Below are 16,096 nucleotides of genomic sequence, written 5' to 3' on the forward strand. Positions count from 1 at the left end.
AACAAAAATCTACTTTATCCCTTCAACCAAACTTCCTCTGTTAAGATATTCTCAAGTAAATTTTTAATAAGTTTGTTCCCTTCCCCTACAATTTTTTTCCCCCTCTTTTAAGTTTCAACACAAATGTTATCTCTTCCTGATGCTGCAGTCACCTGGCCAGCCAGTGAGGACTGCTTCCTCCTTGGCTTTCCTGCAGTTGGGTCCTTTCGCAGGTATGAAATCTCATGTACTTATTACATCAAAAAAGCCCCACGGGCTCTCTCAGAGCCTAAGGATTCCAAATTTAGATAAAAATCTAGTAGACACGGCCCTCTCTTTGCCCTGCTCATAGAGGCTTATGGGTAACAAGTCAGAGGCAGAGGTGGGGAGATGGGAGGTAGGACAACAGCTCACAGTCCAAGAGCTCAAGAGGAGATGAGAATTACAAACATTTTTCAGTAGCTGGAAAAGAGATCAGTCTCACATCCACCTTGCACTGGCCCCATGGTCCCAGGATGATACGCACTATAACATGGTCAAAATGATGACCCAAATCATCAACAGGCAAAATTATGTTCTCACTACTCTGTTTGAAAGGAATGTAAAATATTATATGTAAACTATGAAGAAGTATTAAATAAAGTTAGAAAACAGTGTTTAAAGTTTAGGCTCTAAAAGTTGTGTGCTTCATTTACCCAGAAAATACACACGAGTTTCTCATTCTCTGAAAATATTAAATATACAAACTGTTACTGACTGTTCATCTACACATCTGGAACAACAGGATAACAACAGCTCCTTAGACAGAAGCAGTATTAGCCAAGACGCACCCTCTGAACTGCCCTCTGTCTTGCCTCTCAGAGATCTCACCACCTCCCATTTCATGTTATGGTTAGTTATACAGGAAAGTACATATATTTCCTACTGGTTGGCTACTTTTGTGTCTGGGAGATATGTTTAATTCTTCTTAGCACCTGACATAATGTCTTGTTCACACATAATGCTCAGTTAAGATATGAATAGTACAAGGATTCCTCACCTTTACTTTTATTCTCTTTTTTCCTAGAAACTGAAGGTCTAAAAATCAGCACTAAAAAATATAAGTTCAAATTTAATTTTAACCTAATCTAACATCCTTCTCAGAATTAGACACTGGCTTTTTTATAATGAAACCACAAGTAAGGAAAAAAACACACATAATGCAAAATGGCATAGAATGACAAAATGGAACTTGTTTTTCCTAAATAAAGTAATTGGATTAAATTGTCTATAAGAGTTTGAGTCCTGCTGAAAATAAATTATCCTCAATTCCATTTAAGTAAAGCAGTAAAAACATACAAAACTAAGTAACGGCCACACTTTACAGGAAACTAAACTTGGTAGTTAACACCCTGAGTCCTTTTAAAAGGACTGTGTATGTTTAATTAATTAATCTTTCCTGGAGCAAGACATTCCTTGTTGTGACGACTATTCTTAACTCATGGAATGGTACTTAGCCAGAGAGATTTTTCAAAAAATTTCACAAAAGTGTTATGATCAACTTTATTTGCTCATTTTCTGCCAAAATGAAAAGATTTTTGTGTATTACTTTAGTCAAATTTACTGTTCTCCCAACAGTGGATCACAAAGCTTACTTAGCAAGTTCCATCCATCTGACGACATCAGGTGAGAGGCGAGTCCTCCCCTGAAACCGCTTGGCAGGTGGCTCTGGTGGTAGCAGCTGGAGCAGGGCCTCTTCAAGGAGGCGGATGCCCACGGGCTGCTGCAGGCTGGCCAGGCAGCCAGCACTGACAGAAGCTGGGTTGAGGCTCAGCAAGTCTGTGTGTTGGCAACTGATTTCCTATGAAACCACAAACACATGCAGCTATTTAGGCTGTGATACTTTGACCGTATCTTCACAAGTGAATAACTCATTTTACTAAACATGAAAGAACATTTTGATGTAAGTAGTGATAGAACCAGAAAATTTCTCTGTGTAATTCTATTAACAAAATTTCCTCAACATTCAGCTTGCTCAAAGGAGGAAATGATCTTTGATTTTTACACCATCAATTTAGAGATTACTTTAAAGAAAAGTACTAGCAAATTATGAAAAATTATATGCTCTATATATCTAGGCATCAATTGCAGTTTCCAGGAATATTTAGCCTGAACGGGTGAGAAAAGCAGCTGAAACACAGATTTCATATCCAAACACCAGAAAGTAGGTACTTATTTCCATTACTCTAATTAACATCTTTTTTTCCATCTCCTTCCACCCAGGGGCTAACCTATTCACAATAATATTGAATAAGAGGATTTCAGGAATTATATTGGCCTTTACTTTGTAACTCTCAATTTGAGAGTCCTATATACACCAATAAAAAATAAACTACAAATCAATATGCAGAACAATATAAATAGTATGGCAGGGTCACCTGGGTGGCTCAGTCATTTGAGCAGCCAACTTTCAATTTCAGCTCAGGTCATGATCTCCCAGTTCGTGGGATTGAGCTTCCCATTCTACTCTGTGCTGACACCATGGAGCCTGCTTGGGACGCTCTTTCCCTCTCTCTCTACCCCTCCCCCACTCACATGCACATGCACACACACTCTCTCAAAATTAAATAAACTTAAAAAAAATACATTTGATTAAAAAAAACAGTATGGCAGCATCTTCATTAAAACACAGCTGAATGTATGCATATAGTTCTTGTGTGGGTGTGTACGTCTGTGTATGCACATATATGCAGGTATCTGGAAAAGACAGTAAAGACAGTCCCCACTAAGCCACATCCACACCACCTTCCTCCCAGCTGTGCCATGCATGGACTACTTACTAAGTCTAACTAAGCCAACTTAAATTCTACATTAGAGGTCTTGAAAGAATACAGATTCTCCAAAGTAAGCTAGCAAACAAAAATGTCTATTAGAAGGAACTAGTGGTACAGGAAAAAAATCCATATAAAATTAATTAATAACACAGCGAAGCCTCAGTCTTAGTTGAGGTGTCAGATTTTGAGATAACATCTGCTAATTTAGAGAGAGAAACCCTGAGTTACACAAGACTATTTTAAAATAAATATACTTTTAATTTTCAAGGAATCATTTCATTCTATAAATATTTATTGAATGCCTTCTATATTCTAGACACTGTAGTAAACAATGTTGTCCCTGACATTAAGATTTATTCCCATCGCCAATAGAAGTCTTTTGTGAAATAGTTGTAAATAAGTAAACAACTATTACTGGGATATTACTCCTCTATATGTAAATGCATTCTCACAATTTAAGTTGAGTTCTGCAAGTATATTTTCAAGAAGACTGACTCTTCTGCATAATCTTGTTGACAGTATCATTTTACTTTATAAAGAGTGATTTGCTAAGCCAAAAAAACTTCAGCTGACTGATTACACTTCTTATAAATTCCAAAAGAGAATAAAGTAATGAAGTCTAATTTGTAAAATGATGACTGCCTAATAGAATTAATAACAATATTTTTTGTTTGGACTCTTATCTCACTGTAGTAGGTGAAGGCAAGGGCCATTTCTTCATTTCAAATATTCCATAGTTGTTAAATAAAGATTTACACATAAAATATCCTCATTAGATGTTTTGTAAAGAAAGCCAAGGGGCGCCTGGGTGGCTCAGTCGGTTGAGCTTCCGACTTCGGCTCAGGTCATGATCTCACACTCCATGAGTTCGAGCCCCGTGTCAGGCTCTGTGCTGACGGCTCAGAGCCTGGAGCCCGCTTCTGCTTCTGTTTCTGTGTCTCCCTCTCTCTCTGACCCTCCCCCATTCATGCTCTGTCTCTGTCTCAAAAATAAATAAACATTAAAAAAAAAATTTAAGAAAGCCAAAAAAAGTTTTTTAAAGTTTATTTGTTTTGAGAGACAGAGAAAACAAGCAGGAGAGAGGCAGAAAAAGGGAAAGAAAGAAAATCCCAAGCAGGGTCCACACTGTCCGTGCAGAGCCCAATGTGGGGCTCAAACTCACAAACCAGGAGATCATGACCTGAGCCAAAGTTAGATGCCCAACCAACTGAGCCACACAGGCGCCCCAAGAAAGTTAAAATTTTATATGAAGTTCAAACAAGTGATGAATAGCATAAATGTATTTAACATCTGTTAAATTAAACCAAATTAACATCTGTTTGCCAGTCACTGACTGGGATACAATCAGGATAGTCTGACAAATACAGGATATGCAGCAGACAAGAAACTTATTCTGAGATGTCATGGTGGGGCAGTGGCATCTCAAAGAGACCCTACCCCTTGCTAGAACAAGAAGTCACATAAATGCCATACCAAATGTGCTAAGACGTCATGGAGAGAGGGAAAATAATCATAGTTTCAGAAATGAACCACAAACAAAGTTGTAACAGCAAATGCTGCAAATTGCAGGCACTAACTTGCATTCATGTTGCTTTTTCCAAAGGCAATGCCAAATTGCAAGCTCTAGAGTGAGTAGAAGTAATTTATTTACTTAATGACGGTTAATGACTCTCTTAAAAAACAATGGAAAAAAACAGCTTTTAAAAATAAATATAGGGACAAAACTAGGAATTCAGATTTTAAAAAATCACTTCAGAATACAGTGTAAAGAGAAACTTCTTTTGAAATACTGGCTGATTCAATGCAATTTCTCAAGTCTTATCTTTAGTGTAGCCAGGAGGAAAATAATGAAGGAATTCTACTTGTAAATTATAAACCAATAAAAACAGAACTAATATATAAAAAGAAACTATATTAATAGTTTCATGCTACATCAGAAAGAACAAAACAGGAAAACCAAGTGTTTCATCTCAGGGAATTATTACCCAATTAGTTTGCAAACCAAAGCTACTGATAAATAATATTAAATAACATTATTTTATTTTAAAGTTTATTTGTTTACTTTGAGAGAGAGAGCATACAGGCTGGGAAGGGGCAGAGAGAGAATGAGGGAGAATCCCCAGCAGGTTCCGTGCCTTCAGTGCAGAGCCTGACACAGGGCTCAATCTCGTGAACCATCAGACTATATCCTGAGCTGAAATCAAGAGTCGGACGCTTAACCGACTGAACCCCCCAGGCGCCCCAAGAATATATATGTATTTTAAATTACCCCAGGGAGGTTACTAGTTATAAAAATACTAAAATGAATTGAAAAGGTTTTCCATTAGGGGTACCTACGTGGCTCAGTCGGTTGAGCGTCCAACTCTTGATTTTGCTCAGGTCATGATCTCAAGGGTTATGAGTCTGAGCCCCACATTGGGCTCTGTGCTCTCAGTGCAGAGCCTGCTTGAGAGTCTGTCTCCCTCTCTCTCTGCCCCTCCCTGCTCTCTCCCTCTCTCTCTCAAAATAAATAAAAAAACTTAAAAAAATAAAAAATAAAAAAAGGCTTTCCATTAGGGAATTTGTAATGATCGTGTTTGGAATGGCAGAGGAAACATTTCTTATATGAAAAAGTAACCTTCCAATAAGCATGTTTAAGTAGTAACTCAAAGTATGCCTCTATTAATATCTGCTCAAACTGTATTACCTTAGCATGACCTTCTCTGACCACTCGGTCTAAGTACACAGCCACCACCCTGATCAAGAGGCTGTCTCCCTCCCTGCTTCATTACTACCCTACATTACTTTAGTACTCCTGTAGTACTCAAGTTCGATGACACTACTATGTTATGTTATCTTCTGTATTTGTTTATTGTTTGTCACCCACTGTAATTCTAGGAGGGCAGAAATTTGTGCTTCTTCCATCACTCACTGTCCCCACAACTTACAACAAAGTCAGGAATGTGCTCAGTCAACATTTCTTAAAGGCACTCAGGAGGCAGGAAATAATTTGGAGAAATAGTACCTAAGGAAAAACTACTAACAACATACAGGGTTTAACCAAAACACTAAAGGGACTGGCGTATTAAAAATCAGAACACTTTTACACCAAGGCTGATTTCTAATTATCCTGCCATATATAAGTTTTTTTTTTTTAAATTTTTTTAATGTTTATTTTTTTGAGGGGGGGAGAGAGAGAAAGAGAGAGACAGAGAGACAGAGACAGAGCGTGAGCAGGGGAGGAGCGGAGAGAAAGGGAGACACAGAATCTGAAGCAGGCTCCAGGCTCTGAGCTGTCAGCACAGAGCCCGACGCGGGGCTCGAACCCACAGACTGCGAGACCATGACCCAAGCAGAAGTCGGACACTTAACCGACTGAGCCACCCAGGTGCCCATATAAGTTTGTTTAAAAAACAAAAAAACGAATAAATTACACCTCATCAGGGAAGAGGTAACCATACAGAATACACCTAAATTGTTAAACACCTTGTGCTTTGGCCTGTGGAACAAATGAAGTTATTGTGACACAGTCAGGTCATGGCAAAGTAGATAATGCATGTTTATGAAGCACATGTGTAGATGCTCACCTGGATACAAGAAACAAAAGGTGGAAAGAAAGAGAACGTGGTGTTAAGAAAATGATTGAAGTCCTGGAGCAACTTTTGAGTAATGATGTTTTTCTCAGACATGGTCTTGTGTTTATCCATCTCTTTTATAATTCCAGAAAACAAGCTGCCAAAGAGCTGTTTTGCAATTATTGGGTCTCTCTGTAAAATATTCAAAACAGACAAATTAGGATCTGAAGTAAAAATGCTATAGAATTTACTACTACCATCAGAGCTTATCTGAAAATACAAACTCCTGAAAACATATCTAATTTACATCTCAGTTTTGTTTAGAAAGTTTTATCAGGCACTGACGTGGGGAGTATTTGAAATTTAACCAAATATATCTGTGGTACCATGGATTTGGGGCCCACAAGTATATAAGCTAACTTAATCACATATGTAGACATAGCTTAACTCACGAGTGGGTCTGGACCTTTGGATTCCTTATCTTTAACGTGGGCATAACACAACACCTCTCAGGGTTGTAGTGAGGATTAGCCAAGATACACATGAAGTGATCAGTGCCGTAATTGGGAAGGTCTCTCAGAGAGGTTAAGTGAAGTTTTTAGGTACTATCCTCACATCAGCATTACTGCAAAGCTTAAGAGAACTAAGCGATAAGCTTAAATAAAATGCCAACTTAAAATTTCAAAGTCCCATCATTATGACAATTTAAACTGTTAAAAACCATCAGTAGCCATTTTTGTGCTTTTCATATTTGGTGGCTTCAGCCCTAAAAGCATGCTACCTTTAAAGGCATCTTTTTTGGCATTAACCCTCACACTCCATGACCACAGGAACATTATCCTGTATCTGTGCCTATGACACCAGTATTAAGAATAGTCCTGGCGTGCAGGGTCTATATTTTTTAAATGAAGGCACAAATGCATGAATAAAATTTAAAAATTATTTTGCTTGATAAAACTGTCTGAATAAAAAGTACAATTTGATCTGTTCTTTGTTATTTATTTTAAGTAATGTATTTGTCTTACAGAAAGTTGTATGGTTGCAATGTAAAATTTCAGAAAATATAGATTAGGAAAAAAGAAAGTAAGTATCACTCATAATTCTACTACATGAAGACAGCCACTGCACAGGTTGGTCTCTTATGGACATGCACACATCTGCTGTTCGCTAACTTGCTTTTTTCACCGAATCCGTGGCAGACAGGCTCCCAGGTCTACAGCCCCAATTCTTGAGTCTTATGCACAAATTCTCTCATTTCCCAGGGAGTCCCAGATGCTCCTGCTGTTACAGTAATGCAGTGATGATTAAAATAAATAACATCTTCAGAGAACAGAATGCTGCTGCTGGACATGTGCCATCCCGGCTGGTTTCCAGGCTCCCCTTTAGTTCTCTCACATGCAAGGCTCATGATGAAGAAGGGGAGCCCCCGGACAGCAGAGGAAGCCTCATCTGTTTTGTCCACAGCTGCACCTCAGTGCTTAGAGGAGTCCCTGGCATCCAGAAGGATGCTCCATACAGAACATGTGTTGAATAAATAAAGTATTGGAATTTGAGAAATATAGGAAACACGTTCCTCCTCAAAGAACAGAAAAAATGTAGTCCTTTTTTTGAAACACTATTCAGCATCTTAATTTTTTCCAAGCACCAATGAGGTGAACTGACTTGGACGTGGGTCTCTACGCAGCATCAGGCTTTTAACCTGCTACCATCCGTACACACCATGTACCTCTCCAACATGGGCAGGTGCAAACCATGCCCAGGAGAGCAGGTGGCAGCACCGCTTCTGAGGCAGTGATGTGAATGCATGTGTGCAAGGCACGAGAAAAACTGGGAAATGGTGGGGGGGAGAAAAACACGGGGCCAGGAATCAGAACACAGGGCTGGGGTTTGTCTTAGTTGCACACCCAGCAAGACATGCTGCTTTAAATCATAACATCCATTCTTTGCTAACTTCAATTCTTCATCTGTAAATGTGTCTAACAACTGCCTTTATGTCACAAAATTACTGAGAGGATCTAATGAGAGAAATGTGAAAGCACTCTGTAACAAACAAGGGTTCTTTCTTCTGTGACAGTAGTTATATGAATCAGCGTGTATAATACAATCGCATAGACTCTCTCTGTCTCTCTACACACACCGCGCGCACGCGCACACACAAATGCAGGGAAAAATGCAGTCCAGTCAATACTCTTGTTCCTACGTCAATTTCTAGATCGAAATAACGTATTACAGTTATATAAGATACCACCCATGAGGGTGAAGGGTACATGGGAATATGTACTATTTTTGCAAATTCCTGTCAATCTACAATTATTTAGGTTAAATAAAAAGCTTAAAAAAGAATAAAAGGCGATGCAGACATACCTACTATATGCAACCTTAGTTCTGAAAATTTAATTACAATAAAATTTATGGCATTATATTTCAGCACCTAACATAATGCCACATATATATTATAGTACTCTTCAACTTTAAAAATTATTTTGATAAAAGTCAAAAGAATCTTAATTGGCCTTTTGGGGAATATATACCTGTTTTTGTCAGAGAACTCAGCTAGAAACTTCATTCACTCTCAATACTTTTATACCCTAATGACTTAGAAAAATATTTCCAATCCTCTACTATTAAGAAAATTAACAGAGAAGGAAGAATACTAGTCCCACCCATAAACTGATACTCCCTGGATTCCCGCCCCCCCCCCATACCAAAAGGATCCCATATAAGCAATGATTCAAGTGGCTTAGCACTTTAAAGTTTATAGTAATTTTTTTATACATTATTTCATTGACCAACATTATTGGTAAGAAGAACAGATTTTGCTCCCTGGTTTTACAGATGAAGACACTGTGGCTCAGAGCATTAAGTGTCTTGACAAGGACCCCAAGTGCAGGGCTATCTTCTGGATGAGTTGAAGTAAGTTGCACCAGCGAGAAGAAGGTTTAGAGCCAAGACTTGGACCAATGTCTTTTAACCAAATCCACTGTTTAAGACAAATCAACACCTCAGTTATGTTACAGAATAGCATCAGCCATTTTTTCTTACACCTAGTAGATCCGTGGAACTGTTAAATAGTTTTTATCTGTCAAAAGAAGAATGCAGCGTTCAAGGACCAACCTGGGCCACAGCTTGCAAGGGGGTGATCAGGCTACTGTATTTAATCTGAATGTCAGGAAGGTCTCCTTGACGGTAACTTCTATACAAAATGACTTGGGCATCGTGCTTCATTTTTAACTCACTCTTGATCTCCTATAATCATTAGAACCAAAAAACGAAGATTAGAATTCTTATTTTAAAAAATCAGTAGTGCATGAAATATGATCCTTAACATAAAGGTGAACCTGATGACAATTTTTATCCAAAACAGTTTGGTCACTATGCTTTACCAATCTATGGTAGACAATAAATCCAAAATAAAAATCACTGCTAAATGAACAGCAAAAAGATTAATTAAATATGCATCACAGAGTAATGGGAATATCTAAAATCAGAGAACTTGAATTAAAACTTTTTAAAGCTATCTCAGGGGGCTGTATTTCCTATTTTTTTAAAAAAATGTTTATTTCTGAGAAACAGAGAGAGAGAGGCAGGGAGAGGGTCCGAAGCAGGCCCTGTGCTGAGAGCAGAGAGCCCGATGTAGGGCTCAAACTCACGAGCGGTGAGATCATGACCTGAGCCAAGGATGGACACTTAACTGACGGAGCCACCCAGGAGCTCGTTTTTCCTTTTAATTCTTAGAAAAATCTTGGGCTCCAAGGTCCAGTGAGATCACCACAGCCTCCAACGCCTGTTCAGCTGCTCAGGCCAGGCTGACCTTGCACCTGCTCTTGAGTCACCCCCACTCCCCACCACACAGGGCTGTGGGACCTGCTCATCTCTGCCTAAAATGTCTTTCCACAGCTTGTCACTCTTGGTTCCCACTGCAGACATCATCTGCAAAGAGGCTTCCTTTCCCACTTCCTCTTAATAGTCTCCCCTACGTGCTCATTACATTGGTTAATTTCCAACACCGCACCTGTTATAATCTTAACTCATTCTGGGCTTGTTCTGTTTTACACGCTGGGCTGTAGCCCCGCGAGCGCTTACATCATATTTACCCCTGTACCCCTAGCATTCAGAGTCGTGCCGGACACTGAGCACAATGCTCCCAACAAATGAAGTGCATGGCCTTCCGATGCCTGATCACCGCCACGCATCCTTACTGAGAGGTCAGCCCCTTCAGATGAGAACACGTGCCTCACAGGGCATGAACAGCCCCACACGGCAGGCCGTTCCACATTTATTGATTATTAAAAGGACTTTCTTTGTGTCAGACCAAAATATCTCCCTGTGATTTCTGCCCAATGATCCTGGTTTTATCTCTTCCCTCTGCTCAGAGTCTGCCTCTTACTTCCTTCAGGCAAGCCCAGCTGGGTTTCAGGTTTAATTAGGGGCTGTGGCTACCTCTCTGGTGGGTGAAGCAGAATGCCCTGCAGGTGGGGAGGAGCCGCTGACAGGTAGCGTAGGAGGATCCCGGGGCACTGAAATTTTGAACCCTCTTCTTCAAGAGAATAGCTGGACTTATAGAGACAAGAGAAAGATGCAAAGTGCATTTTCTTACCACAGACAATATAGTGGAACCATTCGGCCACTTCATACTCAGATGTGGAAGTTAATTAAGGGATTGAGGATTTAAACTGAATTAATACAAAGCCAGTTTTTTTTGTTAACTCACAATCTCATCTTTCCCGAAAATTCTGTCATAATTACTGATTCATAAGTAATACTGAAGCTATGGCTAAACAACCTCTTTCATTATTTCCACATTTTGAGAAATGTTTAATTCATGCCACACAAGGTCCTCAAGTTCCTGCTTTCAGCAGATAGCCCTGAACCATCCACCAACCTGCCCACCCCTTTCTCTGGGCTCACCATTCCCTCTTCATCCAGGCACCCCCCATGACAGGGGCTGGTTGTAATGTGGCCTCACCCCTCTCACTACAGCTTATTGATTCCACAGTAGCCCCAGACCAAAGGTGGGTCAAGGCTCTGGCCAATCCCTCCCAGAGGCTAAAGCTGTAAGATGATTCAGGAATGAGTGGGGGCTGCATCCGTCTCCACCACATGGAGAAAGCCAGTCTGTACACAGAGAAGAACAAAGCCAGACTGCAGTGAGAGTCTGAGATAAAGGGCAGAGGTGAGGTCCCGGCAGTGCCTGTGAGCCACACCGTAACGCAGACTCATGGGACTACCCACACGGGTCCCATTCCAAGATTCCCGCGACTTCATCAGTGAGTCATGACTGTCCTTTGCATCCACGTTAGAGGACTAATCTTTGGTTCAGAGGAACTTTAATTCATATAGTGGCTGCTTCTGTAATTTTGTTTTGGAACAAATATCTGATGGGAAGCTTATTTCCTTAGTATATATCCTTTGATATAAAATAAGTATTTCTGACCAAATTCTCAAAACAGATACAAACCTTCTCTCGTTTTTGTTCAGCAACACCTTTTCTGGCATAAATCAAACTGAGCTTTTCTTGGTCCTTTATAAATCGCCTGCGTAATCTTAATATTTCTGCCCGACTGTCTGTACCTGAAGAATATAAAGCAGGTTTGTTACAGATGGCCAATTCGCAGTTGGCTTTACCTCCTTTCTAGAATCTTCTAAAAGTGGAATTGTTTGCTTATCTCCATTTTTTACTTTCATCTAGTTGTTCTGTTTTGTTTGTTTTAATGACAGAGAACAGCACAGGAGACCACTAATCAGTTTTGGAAGCTAGAGAACAGAAAGTTATAACTACGCAGCCGAACCCACTGCCACCATGCAGAGAACGAGGGACAAAGCAATGACAGTGGAGAAGACCTGGAAGGCTCAGGGTCTGGCAGCACCCAGCACCTCCAGGGGAAGGGAGGAAAGTGAAGCTACAGCAGGAGGTGTGGTTAGAAAGCAATGCCCCCAACCCCTGCCCACCATGCTGCAGGTAGATAGCCTGGGAGAGGACACAGGGCCCATGGGTGCACAGGGTGGCATGGCTGCAGGCAGAGCAACTACTCCACCAGCGACCACAAGGGCTTCCGGAACCTGTAGTGCCTCCTCCTTCTTGGCCTCCAAGGGTGCTGGCACCCTGGCCTAAAGCCTGCAGGCAAGAGACTGGAGATTTTGCCTCTGGGTAATCCACCAGCACAAAAGCAGAGACCAAAGTATTGACACATCATGGGGTTCCACGTCCTGGTCTAGGCTGACCTCCACACGCCCAACGTGCAGCTATTCCAAATGCCTTTTGAGTGCCCCTTCTGGGAGTATAAGCAAAAAGCCAAGTCACCAGACATTGTGAGGAAACCTTCAAACATGAAAGACAGAAATGAAATTAAATAATAGGGAAAGAGCAACCGTTGAAAGCAGCCCATCCGGGAAAAAAAAATTTTCCAAAACTTATCATTTATCAAAAAGAGTAGAAATTGCAACAGTGGATCAAGGACTGGAAGGGCATTCAGGGAACATAAAAAAAACTCATGGAAACTAAAAATATGATATCATAACTTAAAAGAATTACAAGGTAAGGTTGAAGTGATTTCCCAGAATACAAAGCAAAATGAAAAAAACGAGAAAATTACCAAGGTAATCCAGAAGGTCTGCTATCCAAGCAAAAGGATTACAAATATAAAACTGGGATGAGGAAATCATCAACAAAATTATCCAAGAAAAAATATTCCAAAACTGGAAAATGAGTTAGCAATGTGACAAGACCCTCCTTGTGCCCAGAAAACTGGACTGAAACAGACCTGCATGCACCAAAGGACACTTTTGTGAAATTTCCTAAAACTCTTAAGATCTACTGCAGAGAAAGGATACAATTCTTACAAAGGATCAACACAAAGAATGCCACCAGGTTTCCCTACCCAACCCTGGGGACTAGGAACCCCTGATTACATGTTCACACTCAGAATTCTATGGCTAAATTACCCAGCAGGGGTGAGTGTGATCAAAAGCAACATAAGGCATCAAGGCATCAAAAACAGCTTGGGGCGGGGGCGGGGGATGGGGGGGGGGGGTGCGGTGCCTGGGTGGCTCAATCAGTTGAGCATCCCACTCTTGACTTCAGCTCAGGCCAGATCTCACAGTTTAGTGAGTTTGAGCCCCCCAGGCTCTGCACTGACAATACAGAGATTTTCCCTCTCTCTTGCCCCTGCCCTGCTCACACTCTGTCTCTCTCAAAATAAATAAATAAACTTAAAAAAAAAAAAAAAACCAAAAACCCAACAGCTTACTGTTTCTGACCCTTTTTCTCAGGAAGCTACTCAGGGAGGTGATCCACCAGAAAGAAGGAACACACCGAGGAAGGAGAATCAGATCCAGGAGAGGTGAAGAGACCCTCAGGATGAGCAGGGTGTCCAGACCATGGCTGAACAGACTCCGAGAGCAAGCAGCCTGGAACAGGGCAACCCAAAAGCTCCAGGAAGATTTTTTTTTTTTTAAGATAAAACATTTATACGTTGGGACACATTAAAAGATAATTCAGAGGAAAACAAGTGACAAATATGTAGGAATCTAAACCAAAATAATTAATGCCCAGAAAAAATTATTGTACAAGAAAAGTAATCATAGTATCACTACGGCTTGAACACAAATAATATTTATGTAGCCAAAATAAGAGGAAAATATGATGAAACCAAGACCAAGACATAATATCGCAGGAGGAAAGCACAGGACGAATTCACTGTGGTGTGTGTGGTGGACGGGGGTAACAGACAAGCTGGAGCCAAGACCTCGATGTCCATAATGCAAAAGCCAAAAGAGAACGACTCATACCGGACGGGAGAAAAAAGGCAGGGTGGTAATATACAAACAGTGTTCGGAGCTATGGAAGGGTGTAAGTGGTTGTGTGTGGAATTGGGGAAACGGGTATGGTTACTGTTTCTCCTTCTCCTTCTTCCTTTTTTTAATTAATTAATTAATTTTTAAATTTACATCCAAGTTAGCATATAGCACAACGATGATTTCAGGAGTGAATGGGTTACTGTTTCTTCTAACAAGCTTTGGCAAAGTATTTGGCTCTTTAAACTACGTGCATGTATTACTCTAATACAAATAACTAAAGGAAACTGAAATAAAGAATTAAAATAATGGTTGAAAATGATGGTATTTTAATTAGGTTACAATTTCAAATTTTTAAGTTTTAAGGATAATAAATAGTATCACAATAAGGATTAATTTACCATTTTTTTTTTTTAAAGTTTCTTTATTTATTTTGAGAGAGTGTGTGAGCAGGGGAGGGACAGAGAAAGAGAGGGAGACATAGAATCCCAAGCAGTCTCCTCGCTGTCAGTGCAAAGCCCAATGCAGGGTTTGATCTCACAACAGTGAGATCATGACCTGAGCTAATATCAAGAGTCCAGTGCTTTACCGACTGAACCATCCAGGTGCCCCCACCATATATTAATGATTTTCAAATATTCCTCTCTAGGCAAGAAAATACATAAACCCCAAAGAAGACAGTGTGCAAAATATTTTACATCAACAAAGGTACAAGGGGAGATTCAAATATATTAATCAAATTAAACTGGATAGCTAATAGTACTCATTTTACCTACTCAGTTCCAGCTTTTTCAAATTCATATATAAAACTTTTAAGGAAAATGGTTTAAAAGTTAGGTTTCACCTCTTACTGCCTTAATTTCTATACAAAGTCAGTGAAGACAGGGAAACACTGCTCAACAGCTTGAGTTGTGGACTATGCATCCTCAGCATTTCCCTGTTCCTGAGCCTCCTGCCCGTTCAGCAGAGTTGGCCACAGGCAGTCACCATGCATTAGCAGGACCGGAGGCTGCCCCAGATGCACACCTACCTCTTCGACAATCCCACGGGAAGGTGCACGGCCATGGGTTTGGGGTGAGCAAGTACAAAGGGTGTGAAAGACAATTCATGAACCGTGGGAAGGTGACAGTCACTCCGGGACTTCATTTTAACTTCGGGGCTTTCATTGTCAAAGTTACAGAAGGACAGAGAGCCGTGCACTCTGGTGGAAGACAGTTTGGCAAAGAAACAGCAGAGGAAGAAGATATAAAAGAAAGAAGACGGGTGGGAGACAGACGAGCAGGGTCAGGGCACACCAGGAATGCGCTCATGAGCTCCCTTCAAACCCAGAGTGCTAAGCAAAAGAAGGCTGGATTTAGCTCTCCTACAATCCAGAGTTGTGTATGGCTACAGATTTGGGACTAAATGCGAAACAGAGTGGTTGGAAGCGAGGAAAGCATTTCATGCATGTGTTCAGTTCCTATGATTCCATTAAAAGGAATTTACCCTTATTTAAAATAAAGCATACCAGTGGCACTTGGCTGGCTCAGTCACTAGGGCATGCAACTCTTAATCTTGGGGTTGTGAGTTTGGGTGAGTTGGGTGTAGAGATTACTTAAAAATAAATCTTAAATAAAAGAAAGCATATCAGAGGGGAGGTGGGGAGAATGGGTGAAACAGGAGAAGGGGATTAAGAGTACTTAAAACATCACGAGCACTGGGTAATGATGTACAGAATTGCTGAATCACTATAGTGGACACCTGAAATTAATACAGCACTGTATGTCAGCTACACTGGAATAAAATCAAAAACTTAATAAAAACATTTTTAAAAGTAAAAGGAATTTACCCTTGCTCCTGATTTTACTTCTTTATACCTGAATTCATATGGTTGGCATTTGCCCAAGGTTCTATGTTGCGACCTTTTGTCTCTCCACCTTCTTCCTCTGGGCTTCCACTCACTCCCAGAGCTGCCCT

The 16,096-nt window shown here is 40.5% G+C and overlaps 1 protein-coding gene across 3 annotated transcripts in view; it reads right to left on the reverse strand.

Moving 5' to 3' along the window:
• The window catches only part of PRKDC (protein kinase, DNA-activated, catalytic subunit), a 216,309-nt gene that overhangs the window by 62,127 nt on the left and 138,086 nt on the right, over positions 1 to 16,096 (reverse strand). For all 3 annotated transcript variants that reach the window (XM_019428882.2, XM_019428881.2, XM_019428883.2), the window contains 4 exons: positions 11,805 to 11,917; positions 9,461 to 9,592; positions 6,359 to 6,538; positions 1,614 to 1,819 (listed from right to left, as the gene is read on the reverse strand). In XM_019428882.2, coding sequence (XP_019284427.2) covers positions 1,614 to 1,819; positions 6,359 to 6,538; positions 9,461 to 9,592; positions 11,805 to 11,917 — 631 coding nt within the window. The remainder of the gene's footprint in view (positions 1 to 1,613; positions 1,820 to 6,358; positions 6,539 to 9,460; positions 9,593 to 11,804; positions 11,918 to 16,096) is intronic.

This window comes from Panthera pardus, unplaced genomic scaffold, assembly GCF_024362965.1.
Source record: "Panthera pardus isolate Hobbes unplaced genomic scaffold, ASM2436296v1 HiC_scaffold_7, whole genome shotgun sequence".
In the NCBI taxonomy this organism is placed as follows: domain Eukaryota; kingdom Metazoa; phylum Chordata; class Mammalia; order Carnivora; family Felidae; genus Panthera; species Panthera pardus.